The following is a 21,435-nucleotide window of genomic DNA, read 5'->3' on the forward strand; positions in this document are numbered from 1 at the left end:
ACATTGCTTCGCATGAATCTGTGGGACAGAGGGACACTGTGCTGCCTCCTGTCACCTGACAAAACGGCATCATTGTTCACGTGCCCTTTTTCCTTGCACAGTGCGTTACCCTCAGACACACAGGCAGTGGCTCAGATTTGCAGAAAGCCTATGAATTTGACATCCAGGTAACTGGCATGTGAACCTTGGCATATGGAACTGTGGTTTCTACATTCAATCTAAATAAGCACCATCAGCATTTTTGGAAATCTCATCTCAGCCCCCAAATCAGCTGAGCACTAGAGAAATCATCTGTGGGCGACGGCCTAAGAATGAGGCTGTTCTGTTATTGGGTTGTCTAAACAAGCCAACCAGGAGCTTTCGGACTACGTGCCTCTTGTTAAGGATCTACTATGGCACTTTTGAGGTCACAGATCCCAGAGCAAGGCAGAATTCTGCTGGGGCACTTGTGTCCACCTGAAGCAGCCATCTCTGAGTGAGCAGAGCAGGGAACCACCTAATTAGTGGCCCCTGAAAACCACCTGCCCCTAGTGAGCTCAACTTAGCACTCAGAACAGAGTCTCTCTGAAGCACAGTTTGCTTGTCACAGGATGCGCGGGACAGGCTCATGCTGTGCGTAGGTTTAGGTCTGGGCTTTCCTGCTCCTTTTCAAGTTCTCTAAGACTGACCTCCTGACATTGGTCACGAGTTTTCTCCGGCTCCATCTGTGCCCAGCCAATTCTAAAGGCTTCTGTCTTCATCCTGTGTCTTCCATGTCCTTCAGAGGGGCTATACTATGTTCCTGCCCTAAAATCCTGACTGGGAGTGAACTCCATCTCACCTCCGGAGCCAGCAGGTAGAGAGGGTGGCCCAGGATGCCAGTACCTTAGCTGTAGCTGTTGTTATCCCAAGTGTCAGGGTGTATTCATTTGTGGCAGCCAAATTTCAGCCAGCCCGAGGATCACCTTTGAGTTTGGGGAAAATGTCCAATTCCAGGCTGCCCCTCTAGAGCTGACTTTATGAATGGGGCAGGGCCCAGGATGCCTAAGAACTGCATTCTGGAAAGTGTGCATTGCAACCAACATTACTGGGCCTTACTTGGGATTTCAATAAAGAAAAAGGAAATAAGCTCTTGGCCTTAGATTAAACCTTTCTTTTTATCCCACCTTATAGGACACCATTAGAACAGCTGGTGGTCCATCCTAATGAACCAAAAGCAACTAGATGTGTTTCCTGAAGTATCCCAAAGAAAACAGAGCATACTGCAATTCCAAATGTTTTTTATTTTTGGTTACTAGGGATTGAACTCAGGGGCACTTTACCACTGAATTGTATCCCTGGCCCTTTTTATTTTAAGCCAGGGTCTTGCTAAGTTGCTGAGGCTGGCCTTGAACTTGAGATCTTCCTGCCTCAACTTCCCAAGTAGCTGGAATTATAGGCATGTGCCACTGCGCCCGGCCCAAATATTCTTTGTATGTTAGAGTGCTACTCCTGCATTAAGCGGCTGATATGAATATGGGCAGGGGTCTAAACTCCAGCCCCGCCTTTCTACATTGTCACTTAGAGGCACTGCAGACACTTAGATCAATGTCTCCAAAAATACAAGGTGGTTTTGGGGAAGGATAGAGTGATATTGAAAATGACACCTCTATTGAAGGAAGGCTTCAAGTAATCTGATTTGTTACCAAGACAAGTCCAGAACCAATAAAAACGAGAGCACTTGGGTACAGGAGGGAGAGCTCAGGAGGCTGGTCTTAGCGCCTGGTCAGCACACAGCAAATGAAGAAAGATATTAACTTGAGCATTTAAGTCTGATTAGTTATCTAGGCAATTCCAAGCATTATTGTTGCTCTGAGGGTTCTTTTATTAGACTCATACCCTTTTACCCTTTTCTGCAAGATTCATTTGGTGAGTTTCTCCAAACCCCTTATTTCTCAGCTCTATGCATCAGCAGAGGATTATGGAGAGAGGAATTCTAATTTGTTTCTTAACCAACTCACAACCAAGTGAGCACAATCAGGATGGTTCTCGAACCATCATCCAGGAGTCCCAGGAACACGTGGAATGAGACCTCAACCTTCACAAGCACAGTGCTTCAATGTGCCCAAACCTGTTTTCAGTCACTGAGAAGGCAGTACAGTCCCTTTTAATCTCTGTATGTCACTTTTCTCTTTGGATTTCAATGCTGAATCTATAGAACCTTGCAGAAGCCCCAGATTCTGGATTCTCCCCAGCAGTTCCCCAGGACAGCGAGGACAAGGCTCCATGGGCTCTGCGGCCCAGCCCTCAGCCTTTTCTCCAGCAGAAGCCAGAGCGAGGACCTAGGGGAGGTGAGTAAGCAGGACAGCAGAGGGCCAAGTGCAAACAACTCAAGGCCGAGCTGCACCACTGACATGGACTTTTAGGGAGGTGATGGGCAAATGGACAGTCACACACCACTGGAGGACCACAAGGGCGAGCCTCCTGCTGCAGGCGACTGTGGAGAATCTACAGACCAGCTCCCTAGGTGCAGGAGTTGCCCTCGGGGAACAGCCTGGACCCAACATCTGCAGAAACACAATTTCTTGAAAGCTGACGTTTACAACATGAAGTTGAAAAAATTGTCCAGCAATGGAATAAAATGAAAAGTTGGTTCTATTTCAATCTTGATTGTGAATACTGGTTGTTGGGAATTAGTAAATAAAAAAAAAAAAAAGAAAATAAAAATAGAATTACTTTATTAATCTTAGAAATCAGTAATTCCAAGGGGTGCCTTTACCCTGGCTCACGTGAGCAGCGCGCCAACTAGCTTCCACGCTCTGGGAAACTGGTGATGTGCACTCCCTTCCCCCAGGCCCTCGAAAAGAGCAGAACAACTCTGGTAGATGATTATATTGGGGTTTTAAGCTTGTACAAAGAAAACAGAGCTAATACTGCAATCTGGAAAAGAAGAGGAAGCGAGATCCAAATAGCCAAAGAGCCTCTTTTATATCATCTCTGTGCGGCAGCAGGAAAGGGACAGAGGAGACCTGAGTAGGCTGGGGAGGGGGTGAAGGGAAGGTGAAGATACACGTGTGCTCGGACGAATAGAGACTGCATCAGTTGGATGTCCCCACTGCCAAGTTCCACCCAAACCCAGAGGTTCTGTTCTCCTGTTGTCCCAGCGTCTGGCTTGGCTGATGGCAACCATCTACTGCTACTTCTGCTTGAAGGCCTTGGGGACTCTGAGGCAGCAAAAAAATACTATGGACCCCTGGCAGCACTGGCGGATGCTTCACCCTCAGCCACGTGCCCAGGAGCAGTGGGCAGGTTCTTCCTCTGTGCTTCCGTGGTTCATCTGTTAGTGTGAGCAGGATCTGGAAAGAGAATGTCAACCACTGAGTGACGGAGGGAGAGAGCAGTTTTACATCTTCATAGCAATGGGTGGCTTACTTATTGTCACTGAAGGAAGAAGAAGTGCTGGCCCCAATAAGTGAAGTTCCTTGGAAGAATAAGACTTAAACACTTTTGCTGGAAACCTTCCTAAAATGTTTGTGTTTTGCTGCTGCTGCTGCTTTGTTGGTAGTTTTCTTGGCTTTGTGTTTCTCATTCTCTTGGATAAAAACTGTATTTTAGTTTATCTATCTATTTATTTTTAAGAGTCCATGGGGTGGGGGTTGTAGCTCAGTGGTAGAGTGCTTGCCTAGCACTGGCTTCGATTCTTAGCACCACATAAGAAAATAAATAAAGATATTGTGTCCATTTACAACTACAAAAAACAAAACAACAAAAAAAGAGTCCAGGCCGAATTATGTTGTCCATGCTGGTCTAGAACTGCTGGGCTCAAGCAATCCTCCTGCCTCAGCCTCCCAAGTAGCTGGGTCAAAGGAGCTTACCATCAGACCCATAACCTGGGCAACACAATGGGACCCGTTTCAATCCATCAGTAAATAAACCCTCTTGATTTTCAAATATGTTCCTCTTTTCTAGAATCTCAGTCAGCATTAGCATTTGGAACTACATGGAAAAATGGTTCCATGTATGCTTTTGAGATATTCTAAATTTCCCCTCAATGTTAGGCTGTCAGATGATACTTCGTGTTCCACTCCAGTCCCTATGCCCCCAAATGTACCCACCACCGAGTTTTAGGAAAGGAATATTGCTCCCCCACATCCCTGCTGGACCTTCTCTGTTCTTTCCCATTCCCACCATCCTGAATTTTACAATCATCCTTCCCGTATGATTTTAAAAAATGTTTGATTACCACATATATTTGTGTCTCTAGGTAATATACTGTTCAGTTTTAGTGGGTTTGGGTTTTAGCACTTCCGTGACTCTTTGCATGTGGCACAGTGAGCCACTGGGAAAACATCTTTGGGTGCATAGAAGGAGAGGAATTTCAGGGTCATAAATAGTTGCTTCTTCATGACAGTTCACACTCTGGGACAGGGGATGAGCTTCCCCCATTTCTCTGAGAAATGGCACTGCCTCAATATAAACGTTTTGGTCACTCAAATGAGTTTACACATCGCACTGTGTTTAGCTGGTGTTTTCCTGCTAGGAATGAGGCCGAGCATCTTTTCAAGTGTCTCCCATGCATACATGTTTCCTCTGTGACATGCCTGCATGTGCCTTTTGCTTATTTTCCTATTGTTATTGCTTTTTAAAAAACAGCTTTATTGAGAGAATTCACATATCATACAATGTGCTTACTTAATGTGTACAATTCAACAACTTCTGCCATACTTAAGAGTTGTACCTTTATCACAGGTTTAGAACATCTCTTTACCCTCGAAGAAACCCGTATCTCTCAGCCATCACGCCCTATACTTCTCATACCCCAGACCTAGGAAACCACTTATCTACTTTCTGTCTGTGTAGAATTTGCCTATTCTGGACATTTTATATAAATGGACTCATACGACATACAGTTCTTTGTAACTACCATCTTTCTCTTCTCCTAATATATATATATATATTTTTGTACCAGGGTTTGAACTCAGGGGCACTTAACCACTGAGCCACATCCCCAGCCCTTTCTATTTTTTATTTATTGACAGGGTCTCGCTAAGTTGCTTAGGGCCTCGCTGAGCTGAAGCTGGCTTTGCACTTGAGATCTTCCTGCCATAGCCTCTGAGCTGCTGGGAATACAGGTGTACATCAACATGCCTAGCTTGCATATGTTTTAAAGGTGCTCCACGCTTTAATAAACATTCATACTCTCTTCCTTTTTATGGTTGAATAATATTCTGTTGTGCATATATGCTACATTTTATGTATCCATTCATCAGTTTTGGGTTGTTTCTACCTCTTACCTATTATTAATTATGCTGCTACACTTATGTTCAAGTTTTTGTTTGAACATGTTTTCATTTCTTTTGAGTATAGGTCTAGGAGTGAAACTAATTGCTGGCTGGGTCTATGTTTAACTATCTGAAGAAATGCTGAACTTTTCAAAAGCACCATTTTATATCTCTGATATTTGTTATTGTCTCTTTTTGATTATGGTCATCCTAGCCGGTGTGACGTGTATCCTGCTGTGGTTTTGATCTGCATTTCCCCAGTGGCTAATGATATTGAGAATCTTTTCATGTGCTTACTGGCATCGTTTGTCTTCTTTGGATAAACATCTGTTCAGATCCTTCACTATTTAAAAAACTGAGTTGTCTTTTGTTATTGAATTGTGCAAGTACTCTAATGTCATGCATACATGATTGTCACATACATGATTTGTACCTATTTTCTCCCATTCTGTGGGTTGTTGTTTCACTTCCTTTGAAGCACAGACTTAAACTTTTGATGATGACTGGTTTGTCTTTTTTATTCTGTTGACAATGCTTCATTTGAGGGGGAGGTCCTGGGGATTGAACTCAGGGGCACTCGACCACTGAGCCACATCCCCAGCCCTATCTTGTATTTTATTTGGAGACAGGTTCTGACTGAGTTGCTTAGCACCTCACTTTTGCTGAGGCTGGCTTTGAACTTCAGATCCTCCTGCTCAGCCTCCCCAGGTGCTGGGATTACAGGCCTGCGCCATTGCACCCGGCTTGACAAGGCTTTCGATACCATCTCTAAGAAACTGCTTATTGACTCGCAGGAGTTCTTTGCTTAATATCTGTACTGATCTTTTGGTTCTATGTCTCTTCATTCTCTTTACAGTATTTTCAAAATATTGTTTTATGATTTATTAATTTGTAAGGAAAGTCCTACTCAGATTGTATTTAAATATATACTTAACAAGCAGTCTCTTCAGAAGACAATTTTTTTGTGTGTAATACTGGGATTGAACCCGGGGAGGTTCTACCCTCAAGCTACATACTGAGCCCATTTAACATATTTTTAAAATTTTGAGACTGCGTCTTGTTAAGTTGCCCAGGCTAGCCCTGAGCCTGTGATCCTCCTGCTCTAAGTTTCCAGGATTATAGGCATGTGCCACTGTGCTGGGCTAGAAAATGATATTTAAAAAAAATGTTTAGGGGCTGGGGAGATAGCTCAGCTGGTAGAGTGCTTGCCTCACAAGCACAAGGCCCTGAGTTTGATCCCCAGTACCACAAAAAAAAAAAAAATTTAGACTTTTGTACAATCTGGACATTACAATAAATCTAGGATGGTCACTGAAAAAAACATTTTTTAAAATATAAAGTTTCAAATATACACACAGAAGAGAGAAGAGCATAATACATTTCCATGTTCCCATCCAGCTCTGAGGGTCTTGATCTGTTTAGACTGGCCTCCAGCTGTGAGCCTCTCCCTGGTCTTCAGTGGAGGGGCCCACCTTTGCAACTGGCTAACATTCTACCCTTTTTGTTTCATCATTCTCTTTACATTGTTTTCTGGAGCAATTTCAAAGCAGATGCAAGATCATATATTATTAAATATTTCAGAATGTGACCTGAAGGCATACAGACTTAAGGGGAAAAACCCACAATATCTTTGTGGTATCTTAGATGGTCTTAATTTTAATGAAGTCGAATTTGTCAATTTTTACCTTTATAGTCCGCACTTTCGGGGTATAATTTAAAAAATGCTTTCATTATACTGTGGTAATAAAGATTCTGTACCATAATGTCTTCTAAAAGATTTATACTTTTGCTTTTTCACACACTTAAGTCTTTAATCCAACCTGAGATTATATATACTGTGTAAAGCACAGGACTAATTTCATTTTTCCTATATAATTACTAATTGTCCTAACATTATTCATTGAAAAATTTGTCTGTTCCTCCTTTAACTGTAACACCTCTCAGTCACATATTGCTTCCATTTAGGAGATTAGATTTATATTTCTCTATTTTATGCCAACATCACACTCCCTTAAGTATTTTAGCTTGACAATTCTTTTTTAAAGAATTTTAGATTTTTTATTAGTTCATTTTATATATAATATTACAGTTCATTTTGATATCATTATACAAGCACAGAATATAATTTGCTCTAATTCCATCCCCAGTACTTCCCTTTTCCCTCCCCTCCTCCTTGTTCCCTTTCCTCTACTTTATTTTCTATTTATTTAGTTTTTAAAGAAGACAGTAGTTCTTCCTACTGTCTTTCCTATTCCCATCCCCACTCCTTTCCCATCATTCCCCTTGGTCTAATCCATGAACTTCAATTCTTCCCTTCCCCCCTTGTTGTGTGTTAGCATCTACATATCAAAGAGAACATTTGACCTTTGGTTTTTGGGGACTAGATTATTTCACTTAGCATTATAGTCTCCAGTTCCATCCACTTACCAACAAAAGTCATAAAGTCATTCTTTTTTATGGCTAATATTCCGTTGTGTATATGTACCACATTTTCTTTAGCCATTCATCTGTTGAAGGGCACCTAGGCTGGTTCCATAGCTTGGCTATTGTGAATTGAGCTGCTATAAACATTGATGTGGCTGCGTCACTGTAGTATGCTGATTTTAAGTCCTTTGGGTATAAACCAAGGAGTGGGATAGTTGGATTAAATAGTGGGTCCATTCCAAGTTTTCTGAGGAATCTCCATACTGCTTTCCAGAGTGGCTGCACCAATTTGCAGTTCCACCAGCCATGTACAAGTGTGCCTTTTCCCCACATCCTCACCAGCATTTATTGTTGCTTGTATTCTGGAGAGGTGCCATTCTGATTCTTCTCATTCAGTTAGGGCAAGTCACACATAACACCCTACTTCCATATAAATTTTAGAATCACTCTGTCAATTTCAAAAAAACAACTAACAGTCTCCGGAATCAAGGTCACTTTGGGAAATAGCTACTCTATTCATTGTAGCGGCTGTATAAACCATGTAAAGTTGAGGTCAGCATCTTTACCCTTCCATTGTACAATACCACATGAGACTACTTAACTCTGGTCATTCCTCCTCTGGATTTTCATGGCATTATTTGGATGATTATACTTCCTCATTCTTCTAATCCATGAGAACATTATCATCATTTTATTGTCCATATCTTCCCACATTCTTTGCTCATACTTCCTTCTGCATCTCAGACCTTTCTTCTGGTATCACTGTTTTCTAACTGAGATATGCTCTTCAGACTCAGCTTTGGTGATGGCCTACTAGTGGCAAACTCCTCTGAACCTTATATGTTACAACATATATTTCATCCTCACTCCTGAAGGGTATTTCTGCTAAAAACACAGTTCTGGTTTGGTAATGACACGTTCCATGACATTTGCCTTTCTACTCTTGCTCTTGTGAAGTTAGCTGTCAATCAGAGGCAAATCCCATGGGGATCCTTCTGCTTTCTCTATCTGCTCTGACGTAATTTTGGCTTTAGTGTTCTAAAGTTCCAGGATGATGTGTCTGAGTGTGGATTTTTGTGATTCACTGCAATATGTATGTTTTGGGAAGTTTTTAGTCAGTATCTTTTCAAATATTGCCCCTTTCCCATCTTTTCTTTCCAGAACTCCAATTAGATAGAAATTAGGCCTCAATTGGTTTTCTGCCTTCCCCCCCAAATTGTGTTACACTTTCTTTAATTATATTTTTGAGTTTGTTAAATCTCTCTTCAGCTGAGTCTAATCTGCAGTTAGGTCCATCAACTATAATTATTATCATATTTTTCAATTCTGAAAGTTGCTAAGTTTTTTTAAAAAATATGCATGGTCATAATCTCTTAGTTTTACTCATATTTGTATTATAATTTCTCTAGTACATGATAAAATTAATTTTGCATTATTTGATAATTTTAGTATCTTAGTCTTTGCAAGTTCAATATTGTTATCTGTCATTTCTGCTGACTCATGAGTGTTATTTCCTTATTTGTTTTGTGATCTTAGAAGTATAACCTCACATTCCTTAGAACTTTACCTGTGGGAATTATGTGAGGTTTGGGTTGAAGGATTCCTCCAGATAAAATATGCATTTGATTCTGCTAGATGCCTCGGTCTCCTGTCATCTTGGGACCACCTTAAACTAAAATTTTAGTCTGAAGTGTTTCAGGATATCTAGAGAACATGAATTCATACTCCAGGCCAGCATGTGGTTACAAATTATCACAGGAGGGTCTCCTAAGCTCCTCTCCACTGGGCACCAAGGTTCAAGACAGGTTAAGGTTATTTTCTTACAGTACCTGAAGGAGTGAAAGGGAGGCTTCATTCCTAGTCGACTTTTATGTGAAGATGGTAGCCCAGCCTTTGGGAGCCTAGCCTTAGGTGAGGGGTCTCCCATTTGACTCCACACATTGGGTTTATCTGCTGTTCCTCACACCCTGTAGTAATTCTGGTCCAGAGTCACTTCCATCCCCTCCCTTGCCTGATAATTCAGTGATGGGGCTTATAAGAGAAAAAACAAATATAAAACAATGTCTCACATACAGCCTTTCTCCCATGGTGGCCTCCAAGGCCATGATGGTAGACTGGTGTGTGTGCCTTCTTTCTCTCCGTGTCTGTCTGTCTGTCTCTCTCTCTCTCTCTCTGTAGGTCTTCAAAATACCAGGCACTGAAGTTACCCATCTTCTTCATTTTTTCCTTACAAGCCCTACCTGGAAATTCATTCATTCTTTTGTTTTTGGTCAGATGTATATGAATACTAGTCTTTGATAAGCTGAGTTGTATTTATCAAATATATGGAATTACGTCTTATTACATTAGTTCTAAAGTCAACAAGCAACACAAACATAAAAATATATTCTGAATTACCATGAAAAATCTTAAAGAACCTATAAAATACATTATACCAGTTTGGCAAATATCAGAGTCCAATAAACCCAGTTTTTCTTCTAGCCTGCTTAATACCTGGCTTGTATTTAGGGCCACAGTGAGTGAAACTAATTTTAGACACTGTGATCAACATTTTGCCAAGGTGAACAGCACCATGAGAATCACCTCAAAATGGAGGCCTGTGAGGGATGAGCAGATTCACACTTCACACTCAACAGGAAGAGGAAGTGCCCTGAGAGGAAAGGTGGAGAAGACTCTTCGAAATGATCAAAGTCATTGTTTTGGGTTTTTTTTTTTCCCCCACTTTTGGAGGGACAGTGGGAAAGATTTGTCTTGCCTGTGTCACTTAGTTCCCCTGCCACACTCCTTCAAGTGCAGAGACCACCCCTTTCAATTTTCACAAGACCCGGGGCACCAGCCTTTTGCCATGTACATGTGAACAGGAGCTGCTTGGTAAACAGTTGATCGACAGACATGGGAAACGTTCAATAGCAGCGCTGGCACATGGGCAAGCAAAAGACCTCTAACAGTGCACGCAATGTTTGTGCAAAGAGTAAAACACTGGTGTGACAACTGCCAGTCCATACTGTGGAAGGAAGGGAAGACGACTGTCATGAGCTCATCCCACTCACAGCTTTTCCTGTTCAGAAAAGGTAGAGATTTCACCAGGACCACCATGCCAGTAAAGGTCCAGGCCCTCAAACCTTATGAACATACAGCTAGAGTTATTTTTAATCCCTCCTTTTAAGTAAATAAGAAATTTTTTTAAAAAATTTATTTTAGATGGGCATGGTGACCCATGCTTGGGAGGCTAACGCAGGGGGATCACATGTTCAATGCCTGCCTGGCAACTTAAGGAGACCCTGTCTCAAAATAAAAAATAAAAAGGGTTGGGGATGTAGCTCACTAGTAGAGCACTTGCCTAGCATGCACAAGGCTCTGGGTTCAATCCCAATATTGCATAAACAAAACAACTTGATTTTTAAAGTTAACCTAAATGCAAAGACTTTTGTTGCTCAAAATTGTCTCTAAGGCTTTCCCCACAGAAGGTATTCTCTTCTGGTGACATTCTGGTTTGATGAGAAAGGAAGTGAATGAAGCAATTTATTTTTATCCTGAGTGACATTAGTAGAAAGGGACAGCTGGGGAGTGAGGGCCAACCTGCTGGCCTCTCACCTTCCTGGGCACCACTCCAATATGTAGGAATGAACAACATAGGCACAAGAACATCGGATCCATTTCACAAAACCCTGCCCGGGTGACACAAAGGCGCCGGGCACAGCTGCAAGGGGTTTGTTCAGAGCAAAGACAGCCCCTGGGTGACTCTGAAATGCAGCTTCGGGGCAGGGAGTTGCTGACCACAGCAGCACCTTTTGGAGCATGGCTCACAGGTCTTTCCAGACTCCCTTCAGATTGCTAATGAACACACTTGGTTCAAGGCGTAATGTCAAAATCAACTGAGTTCAAGATTCCAGCTTTCTATTTTGCAAATGAATGTTGATAATTTTAATAAAATGCTATTTTAAGGAATTCTGTTGTCGTTTTTACACAATAAGCTAATTCTTCTAAGAAAAATGCATATATATATTTCTGAAAACATATTTAACTCTTACAAACTTAAAAAACTACATTTCCCTTATTCTGGTTCATTTTCTTATTACAACAAACTGGTGAATGGGCAAGATAAAATTATATAATGGAATACAGAGAGGTCAACTTTAAAAAAAAAATTTTTTTTCTTTTTTTCCCATGCTGGAGATTAAACTCAGGGCCTATGAATGCTAGGCAAGTCCTCTGCCACTGAACTACACCCCCAGACTTTAAAAAATTTTTGTTTTGAGACAGGGTGCCCAGGGTGGCTTTGAACTTGCCATTTTCTTGCCTCTCAAACAGCTGGCCTACACCATTCCACCCAGCTGAAACGTGTTTTCTTTTTCTAACTATATAGATAGCGACTATTCTAAGGACAGACCATCTATGTTTGACAGCTTTTTTGCATGAGGATATTTAATAACTACACGTAATGAAAATTTAAAAATTGCAAGGCTGATCTAGATCAAAGTTCTTGGGATCTCATTCTGTGATGTAAGAACCATGGTAGTTTTGAAGCATAATCCACATATCTTTTATATTTGGTCAATACATAAGATCTAGATTTATAAAACAAATTAATCATTATAAGGAAATGACTTATTTTATGAAAACTACTTTCTTAAGAAGATTAGTTTGCAGAGAGCTCTGGTAATGGAGTGTCACAGTAAACAATGCAACAGGCTTTAATCTGATTTCTGCCTTTCACCTGTCTCTCACCTTGGCTTTAATAATACTAATGATTACTGTTTTCTGCTCTCTGTAGGAAATCTTTGGGGTTGAAGAATGGAGTCTTAAATAGTTTTGAGTTCAAAAGAACAGACTGAGATAGGCAGGGGTTTCATCTATTCTAGAACAATAACTTCTCGTCACATAAAAATTTAGCCTGGGGCTGAGGATATAGCTCAGTTGGTAGAGTGCTTGCAGGTCAAGCACAAGGTCCCGGGTTCAATCCCCAGCATTACACACACACACACACACACACACAAATTCAGCCTGGTGGTCCTCCTAGAGGAGATGTGGCACTGGTGGGTCACAGGGTGCTGGCTGCCAGTTCTAAAGATCAGAAGAGCAAACTCTCAACTACTGAGGAAGAGCAGGAGTAAAGAAGGGACTCTAGACAGTGACTCTGAAACATTTTTTTGGACTGTACATCTTGCTGAGTCACCGAACAAATGTTTAAATATCTGTATGACATAAACAGAATCCTCACAACAGACCCTGGTTGTTCTCTTTCTATTCCATTCTGTTCTACGGGGAGGTGAGGCAATTGATAATTGGGAGCCCTCCTGTGCTAGTACATATTTAAGGGGCTCTAGGTGGTGAAACAAAAGTCCCAACTCCGTGTTGTTGGCTGATTTTCACCACAACTGAGTTAAAAAAAACCAATGTGATGCTTCTGAAGACACAGCTGGGAAGGGACACGTAACACCAGCTCTCCTGAGCCTACATGTGACCATTAAATTGATTTGATGGCTCACTAGTAGGTCGTAAACCATAGTTTAAAACTCACCATTCTGGCACTAGATCATCAAATTCCTTACTGGTCCAAGGAAGCTGAGTAGGCAGGTAGGGCATGGTTGGAGGAAGTAGGTCCCGGGGGCAATGCCCTCGGGAAGATACCTTCTCCTGGGCTGGGCCCCTTTCTCCCTCTCTCTCTCTCTCTCTCTGCTTCCCTGCTTCCATGGGCTGAGCAACTTTCCTCTGCCATACTTTTTCTGCCATGTTTCTGTCTCAGAATCAGTTGACCATGGCCTTAAACCTCTGAAAATGTGAGCCAAAATAAATCTTTCCTTCTCTAAATTGTTCTTCTCGGGGCTGGGGTTGTGGCTCAGTAGCAGAGCACTTGCCTAGCGTGCATGAGGCACTGGGTTCAATTCTCAGCACCACATAAAATAAATAAAATAAAGGTCTATTGGCAACTACAAAAATAAAAAAATAAAAAAAAGTTCTTCTCAGGTATTTGTCAAAGTAAGAAAAAGCCATCCAGATCTTTGCTAGACCTAGTTGCTAGTACTAGTTGGCATTTGGTAGAAAACTAATTTTGGAACTATTTTTTTCAGGAATCACAGAAAAGAATATATAAATCTCGAGTGAAAAATAAGTAAGAAGTATATTGCTCATGTGATTGTTGGGATGAATAACTAACAATTATGTAAAAAGTACAGCACCTGGGATATAGCAGGTGCTCAATGAAGAAGCTACTGTCATGATAGTTTGATTTTTTTCAAACCGTAACGATAAAAAGGAGAGAGAAACACAAAACTCAAATCACCGTAAGAGACAATACAACATGAGTTTAAAGGCTATATAGAGCAACTTCAGTTCCATAATATTCCTATTTGTGTTGTTTAAAAGTAATCCATGCATGATTTAAAAAAAAAAAGCCAAACAGTACCCGAGGGCATTCTTCCACCCTTGACTCTGGTCTCCACAGACACAGACACTGTCTGGTACTAGGTTTGAGTTTGCCTTTCTCAGGGCAGTCAATGCAGATATATGCACATATATATATATATATATATATATGCATGTATATGTATGTATATGTAGGTACGTGTATGTTCCTCCTCCCCTTTTTACTCAGATAGGAACAATGTCTACATTGGGTTTTGTTTAGGCATCTTTTATTTAATAATGCATCTTGGAAATTACTTCTCCACAGAAACATCTACTTCACAAGAACTCTTCAGGTGGCCCATAGAAATAAGCAAACCCCAAGACACCTTCTTGGTGTGGGTCTGGTGCAACTCTCCCCTCTGGTTCCACAGCATTGTTTTGGTAGCGAAGGTTTAGCAATTTAGTGGGAAAGAAAACACTCTCCAGCGGAAGCCGGGGTGGTGGGGAGAGGAGACGTCTCTAAGGAGGTGGAAACCACACGCCCGCTTTGTTCCACAGTTTTAATGGGGGTTCTACTGAAACGGACCCTAGAATCAGCCTGTCATCTTGCTATTGCAACTAGGAGATAACGGGAAATGACTTCTTCCTCTCTTAAAACAAGGCTCATCTTGGAGAGTTCCAACAGCAGAAGACAATTTATTGGGGAACTTAATTTTTGGAGATGGAGTGGTCTAAAAAGAAAAGGTAAGATTTTCCCCCCATATTAGCATCACTTAAGAAACACAAAAGAGGGCTGGGCTCATAGCTCAGTGGTAGAGTGCTTGACTGGCATGTGTGAGGCACTGGGTTTGATCCTCGGCACCATGTAACAAAAAACCAAACAAAAATAAAGATATTGTGTCCATCTACAACTAAAAAAACAAAATTAAAAAAACAAACACAAAAGAACACCCCTGGTGAAAAGAAGTTTGACTCTGGTTGAGATCTGGCAGCTCGGCCACACAGATTCTGATGGTTAGACTAGACAATCAAACTGACAATGTTACTAATTTTAGAGGCCACAGCTATTGGGAACCCAGTGTACTTACTGGGGAATCAGATGTCAGCTTGCTATCTCCACAAAGCAGATGTCCTCTGGATCCTTTGAACTAAAGCGTGGGTTCAACGATCACCAATCTCTTGTCAAGTTCTTCCTATAAGTTCTCTAAAGGCTTCTGAATGTCTGCTATTTTATATTTATCGTTCAAACTAATCCACGCAGCCCCTTAATCATTTTTATTACTCTCCCCGGGGTTTCCTAAGCTGTCTCCGCTCTGGGGATTATGGAGCAGGGCTGCCCATCTCCCACCCTATCTCCTCTATCCCCATTTATGTCCATGAGCCACGAAAATGATTAGGGTAGTTTGTCAACCTCTTCTGACCTGTGTTCCAACAGCTGAAAAGATTCTGTTCAGTTTTACTTTGTGTAGTTTGTTTTATGACAGCTATAAATTTCTTTCCACTCTCCATACATAAAATTGTATTCGAGTTTTGACTCCACTTTGTAAAACCTATGATACTCCTCTCCTCCTTCCCGTCACCCTCTCGGGGCATGCACCACCCCTGGCTGAAAACCACTGTATTACACTTAAGACTAAGGAGTCAATGTATCTCTTCAGTCTGGCCCATAAAATGCTCTTGTTCACCTTCAGAAAAGCTTGGCCTAAATGGTACAATGGTCTATAGATTCAGTCAGCCAGGGCAGCCCTGTATTTGGTGAGGTTGAATCTTGGTCGTGTTAAAATTTCCAACCCGTTCATCTCTTTATGCTTTATTTTTAATTTATTAAAAAAAACTAAAAAACAAGGCTGGTGTGAGAGGTAGTCTGTAAGAAGGCCTCTGGTAATTCCTGCCCCCTGATATTCACACCCTTAAGTCATCTCTCCTCCCCTTGAATGTGAACTGGACTGAATGACTCCCTTCTAAGAAAGAGAACACAGAAAAAGTTATAAAAAGATTATGGCTTCTGCCTTGGGTGCCTTCTCACAGTCTCATGGACGGCTTGCCCAGGGGAGGCAAGCTGCCATGTCACAAGGCAGCTGTATGAGTTTGCAAGGGTTGCTATAACTGTCACATCCTGAGTGGCTTATAACATCAATTCATTTTCTCATAGGTTCTGGAGGCTACAAGTCCAAGATCAAGGTGTTTGCAGGCTGGCTTTTGTCCTTGGCTTCCAGATAGCCACTTGCTCACTGGTTTCTTTCTCTGTGTCCCCACATTCCAGGTGTTTCTGTGTGTCCACATTTCCTTTTCTCTTAAGAAATCAGATTGCATGCGGGCCCAGGCTAGCAGAGTACTTTTAACTCAATCACTTATTTAAAGGGGCATCTCTGAGTACTGAGGGCTAGGGGCTTTGATATATGAATTTTGGGAGGACACAAATTCATTCCATAAAAGTGGCCTTTTGACAGGCCCAAGTGGAAAGGGGTTTGCCAACCATCATGCCAGTGAGCATGCAAGCGGATGCCCACTTCACTCAGATGAGCTCACACTCCTGGCTGACAGCTGGACTGTAACCTGGAGAGAGACCTTGACTACAGAACCTGTGAGATGACAAGTGCTGTTAGAGACAAAAGTTTTGGGGTAAAATTTGTTATGCAGCAATAGATAGCTAACACAACCAGTAACCTCACCTATCAACAAAGAAAACTGCAATTAACTGAAACACTGCACAAAGATGTGGCTTTATTTTTCATTAACTGGGATTAAGGTCAACTATGTCTTTATTTCAAACCTTGCTACAAATGAAATCAGTGTACTTCTCTGCCACAAGTAACTGAGTCTTTGACGACTGAAGACTGAGACTGCTCTAGGTGTCACCTAACAGTAAAAAAGGCCAACAAGTTCACTGTCACATGCAAACAGGTTTCACAGTGACCCCAAGAAAACAACACTGCAACTATTTTAATTCATGTGTAAGCAAAGCATCTAACATGTAGTAGGTATTAAAAATTATTTCTATTCTTTTCTTGCAGTGCTGAGGATTGAACCCAGGACCTTGCGCTTGCGAGGCAAGCACTCTACCAAATGAGCTATATCCCCTGCCCTAAAATTTATTTCTAAAAGAAAGCATTTCTATTTTACAATGATAAAACTGAATCTAGAGAGGTCGGCTAACCTGCGTAACATTGCACAGCTGCTAAGTAGCAGGTGGTGGAAGAGAGCCCAAGTCCAGGGAGTTTTCTACTCCACCATCTCACCTTAGGTATTAGTTGTCTGCATCTCTCTTCCTTGAAGTTATGGGTAAAAACATAATTTAAAAACATAATAAAAGGTTTTGTTAACTGACATTTTACTTTTTTTTACAACATGGGCTGTGCTAGGATGAATGAGAAGTACACAGAAGCAAACAACTACATTCTTTTTTCTTCAATCTTTTTTTTTTTTTTTTAATTTGTTCTTTTCAGTTCTACATGACAGGAGAGTGTATTTTGACAAATACCTACATGGAGTATAACTTCCCATTCTTGTGGTTGTGCGTGATGTGGATTTACACTGATCATGTATTCATATATGAACCCAGGAAAGTGATGTCCCATTCATTCTACTGTCTTTCCTATTCCCATCCCCTACTCCCTTCTCTTCACTCCTCCCTGTCCAATCTGGTGAACCCCCACTCCCCTCTCCCCTTGGCCCCCACCTATTGTGAGTCAGCATCTGAGTATCAGAGAGAACATTCTGCCTTGGTTTTTTGAAATTGCTTTATCTCACTGAGCATGATAGTCTCCAGTTCCATCCATTTATCAGCAAATGCCATAATTTCATCCTTCTTTATGGTTAATATCCCATTGTTATATATACCACATTTTCTTTATCCATTCATCGATTGAAGGGCACCTAGGCTGGTTCCATAGCTTGGCTATTGTGAATTAAGCTGCTATAAACACTGAAGTGGTCTTGTCACTGTAGTATGCTGATTTTAAGTCCTTTGGGTATAAACCAAGGAGTGGGATAGCTGGGTCAAATGGTGGTTCCATTCCACGTTTTCTGAGGAATCTCCATACTGCTTTCCAGAGTGGCTGCATCAATTTGCAGTTCCACCAGCAATGTATGAGCATGCCTTTTTTCCCCATATCCTTGCCAACATTTATTGTTACTTGTATTCTTGATGATTGCCATTCTGACTGGAGTGAGATGGAATCTGTGTAGTTTTAATTGGATTTCTCTCATTGCTAGGGATGTTGACATTTTTTCATATATTTGTTGACTATTCATATTTCTTCTTCTGTGAAGTATCTCTTCACTTCCTCAGTCCATTTATTGATTGGGTTATTTGTATTTTTAGTGTTCAGTTTTTTGAGTTCTTTATATATCCTGGAGATTAATGCTCAATCTGAGGTGCAGGTGGCAAAGTTTTTCTCCCATTCTGTATACTCTCTTTTCATGTTCTTGATTGTTCCCTTTGCTATGAAGAAGCTTTTTAGTTCAATACAATCCACTTATTAATTCTTGATTTTACTTCTTATGCTTTAGGAGTCTTTTTGAGGAGACTGGTTCCTAAGCTGACATGGTGGAGATTTGGGCCTACCTTTGCTTGCAGTAGGTGCAGGGTCTCTGGTCTAATGCCAAGGTCCTTGATCCACTTTGAGTTGAGTTTTGTGCAGGATGAGAGAGAGGGGTCTATAATTTCATTTTATTACACATGGATTTCCAGTTTTCCCAGCACCATTTGTGCAAACAACTATATTCTGAAAATATTCATATATGGGCACATATACTCTAGCTTGCCATTGAGTCAATCCTAGAAGATTTGTACCTAACTCTCCTTATGTTTTTAACAGTCAGTGAGTACTGGATTTAACGCCTTTAGCTTATTAAAGACAGGTGCTTCACCATATACCTCATCATACATGAGTGAAGTAGCACAGCCTCTAAATACCAAGGATAATACCAGGTGACTGCAAAAATGAGCAGAGTTTTCGTTTCCTTTTAGAAGTCCAAGGGACAAAAGAAGTATAGAAGCAGTTATTAAAACACTCACAGTAATTAACAGGGTATGAACCCTGTGTAGATGATAACCAGAGACTTATTTGGTGAATGGTTAATATTATAATAGCAATAAAATTTATCTTTTATCCCATATTCATTTACCAAAATTCTACTAAATGTCCAGCGCTGTGAAAAGCATTGATGCAGAGGTGAATAACGTAATTCCCGGTCCCTTTAGAAATTTATATTATAGGTAAAGCAAGTAAAAATAAAATAAACCAAATCAAATATTCTATTCCAGAGGAAGGGCAAGGTAAGGATGCTACAGGAGTGATAATAAGAGACAGGATTTGTAGGAAAGCAAATATCTTGTGCAACAGTAGGGAAGTGGGAGACAGCGTGGTGAACAGTCTAGAATGATTGGAACTGAAGGGTACGCGTTGGAGGAGTGGGCAAGATGGGTAGGGACAGAGCAGACCTTGAATGGTGTGGGCACCCTGGAAAGAGTCTGCACTCTCAACAGAGGCTTGAAGGCTGCTCAGTGAGGAAGCATCACAGACTCCATTGTTTTAAAGATCACTTGAAAGCAGCAAGAAGGAGAAGGTGGGTTGGGTTAAGACTGAAGGTGAAGGAATTGCCTGGAAATCACTGTAGGAATTCAAAGGAAAGGGGATTATGTGGGCCAGGTAAGGTGCTGGCTATGAATGAGACCAGGCGTACCATTTCAGAGTTATTTAAGGGAAAAGTATAATAACTGATAACCATTTGGAGGTGTGGGGGAGGGGAGGAGCTGGAAAGACTCAGGTTTCTGGCTTCACCCCTGAAGGAGACTAGGGAGAGGTCGCAGGAGGAGGAGGCCTCAGGGGATGACAAATTCAGCTGGGGACTCCACGCTGAAGGGCCGGTGTGACCCAGGAGAGATACTAGAGGTGGCTGGCGTGGAGGTCTAAAAAGAAGTGCGGGCTGGAGCAGGGTGCCCCCAGTGTATGACCAGCCTGGCTGGAGGCTCAGGTTCAGGTTGTCTTCCATACAGGAGGTCACCTGGGGGGAAGGGAGGGGACCAGGGACAGGTGGGAATTTCCTAGAGAATATGAAAATTCACAAGTAAGCAAAGGATGAGAAGTTTTACAAGAGAGAAACAGAGAGCAGCCGGGGAGGGGCACAGGGTGAGCGGCATTTCTCCGCTGTCTGACTGCGAAGGCCCGAAGGCCTGTATGTTATAGATACACTTTGGGAAACAGGGCCCTAATTTGACAGCTGAGGACCCTGTGCCCACAAGGCTTTGGTGACTGGCCTAAGGACACACAAAGAGTAGCACAGTAAAGAGAAGATTTTCACTTGGGTCCTACACTGCTGGTAGGCTATTTACTTCTTATTCTAAACCCTCCATGGAGAGCAGAGCACAACAATGATACCACTGATCCACAGAAATTCTGACTTCCCAGACCTAGCGATTCCCTCCTTTGGTAGCAATGACAAGATGATCTCTCTTCGAGCCTGTCAGCTGCTCTGTGGTCATAAAATAAACTGGGAGGGTGGGGAAGGGGGCAGGAGGAGGAGCTCCTGGGATGCCTTAGTCTGCTTAAAAGAAAAATGGATTTATGCCGAGGATAATTCCTAGAACAGATGTGAAACCAAATACTTCATATCACGATCCTGCCCTCGCTCTTTCTGAAAGGGAAACGAAATAGCAGGATTAACCTGCTCTTCATCTGACCATGCTTTGTTCCTTTCAGAACTCCCATGACCAGGGCAGATTCCATTTCCTGCTACTCCCTTCCTACAGCCACCAGGGGAGAGCCCTGGGTGGGGAAGAGGCTTCCCTTCCGTCCACTCCCCACCAAGCGCAGCACAACCCCGGCAGGGTTACGTGCAATTGTCCCTTTACCCCGGGACAGGTTGGGAGCCCTGTCCACAGCCATCAGGAAGCAGTATTTACGAATGTCATTGAGAATACTGATATTGATCTGGGGAGAGGAAGAAATTAGAAAGGTTTAATCACAGTGCTCTCCGTTGTCATACAGATCAAAAAGTGACTCATAATGTTTTATTTTTTTTCTTCTCTTCATAAAAGCCGGGATTTGTGAAAGAGATGGATGAATTTTTAAATAAAACCCTAACATCTTGATCAGATAATGACAAAGTAAAGCAGAAAAACACACCCAGAATACACATCCTGTATACTGTGTGTGTATTTATTTATGCATTTAATATTTATATATATATATATTTATATATTTTCCCATTCATCACAAAGCTGCTTGAGCCATGATTTAATAACTCAAGTGCCACAGCATAAACTCTTCAATAAGAGCTGAAAAGGACTGAAGCTTCTCCTACCATTTTGGTTTAGCAAAGAAATGCTATGTCCCTAGTGACACCAGCAGCAAGGCCAGGATTTGAGGGATCTGGGGAGCAGTTACCTCCTTTTTGGGGCCAGGCTTGATTGGAAAGG

General features: G+C 41.7%; 1 protein-coding gene across 7 annotated transcripts in view; it reads right to left on the bottom strand.

The window, feature by feature from the left end:
* Positions 1-2,679: 2,679 nt before the first annotated feature.
* Positions 2,680-21,435, bottom strand: part of TTLL5 (tubulin tyrosine ligase like 5) — a 270,061-nt gene continuing 251,305 nt past the window's right edge. For 4 of the 7 annotated variants that reach the window (XM_079129214.1, XM_079129211.1, XM_079129232.1 and 1 more), the window contains one exon: positions 3,156-3,314. In XM_079129214.1, coding sequence (XP_078985340.1) covers positions 3,299-3,314 — 16 coding nt within the window. In that variant the 3' untranslated portion in view covers positions 3,156-3,298. Of the gene's footprint in view, positions 3,315-21,435 lie in introns of all 7 variants that reach the window. The other 3 variants (XM_079129213.1, XM_079129217.1, XR_013762165.1) reach the window with 3 other exon arrangements.

Source organism: Sciurus vulgaris (genome assembly GCF_902686455.1).
Source record: "Sciurus vulgaris genome assembly, chromosome: 2".
Classification (NCBI taxonomy): Eukaryota; Metazoa; Chordata; class Mammalia; order Rodentia; family Sciuridae; genus Sciurus; species Sciurus vulgaris.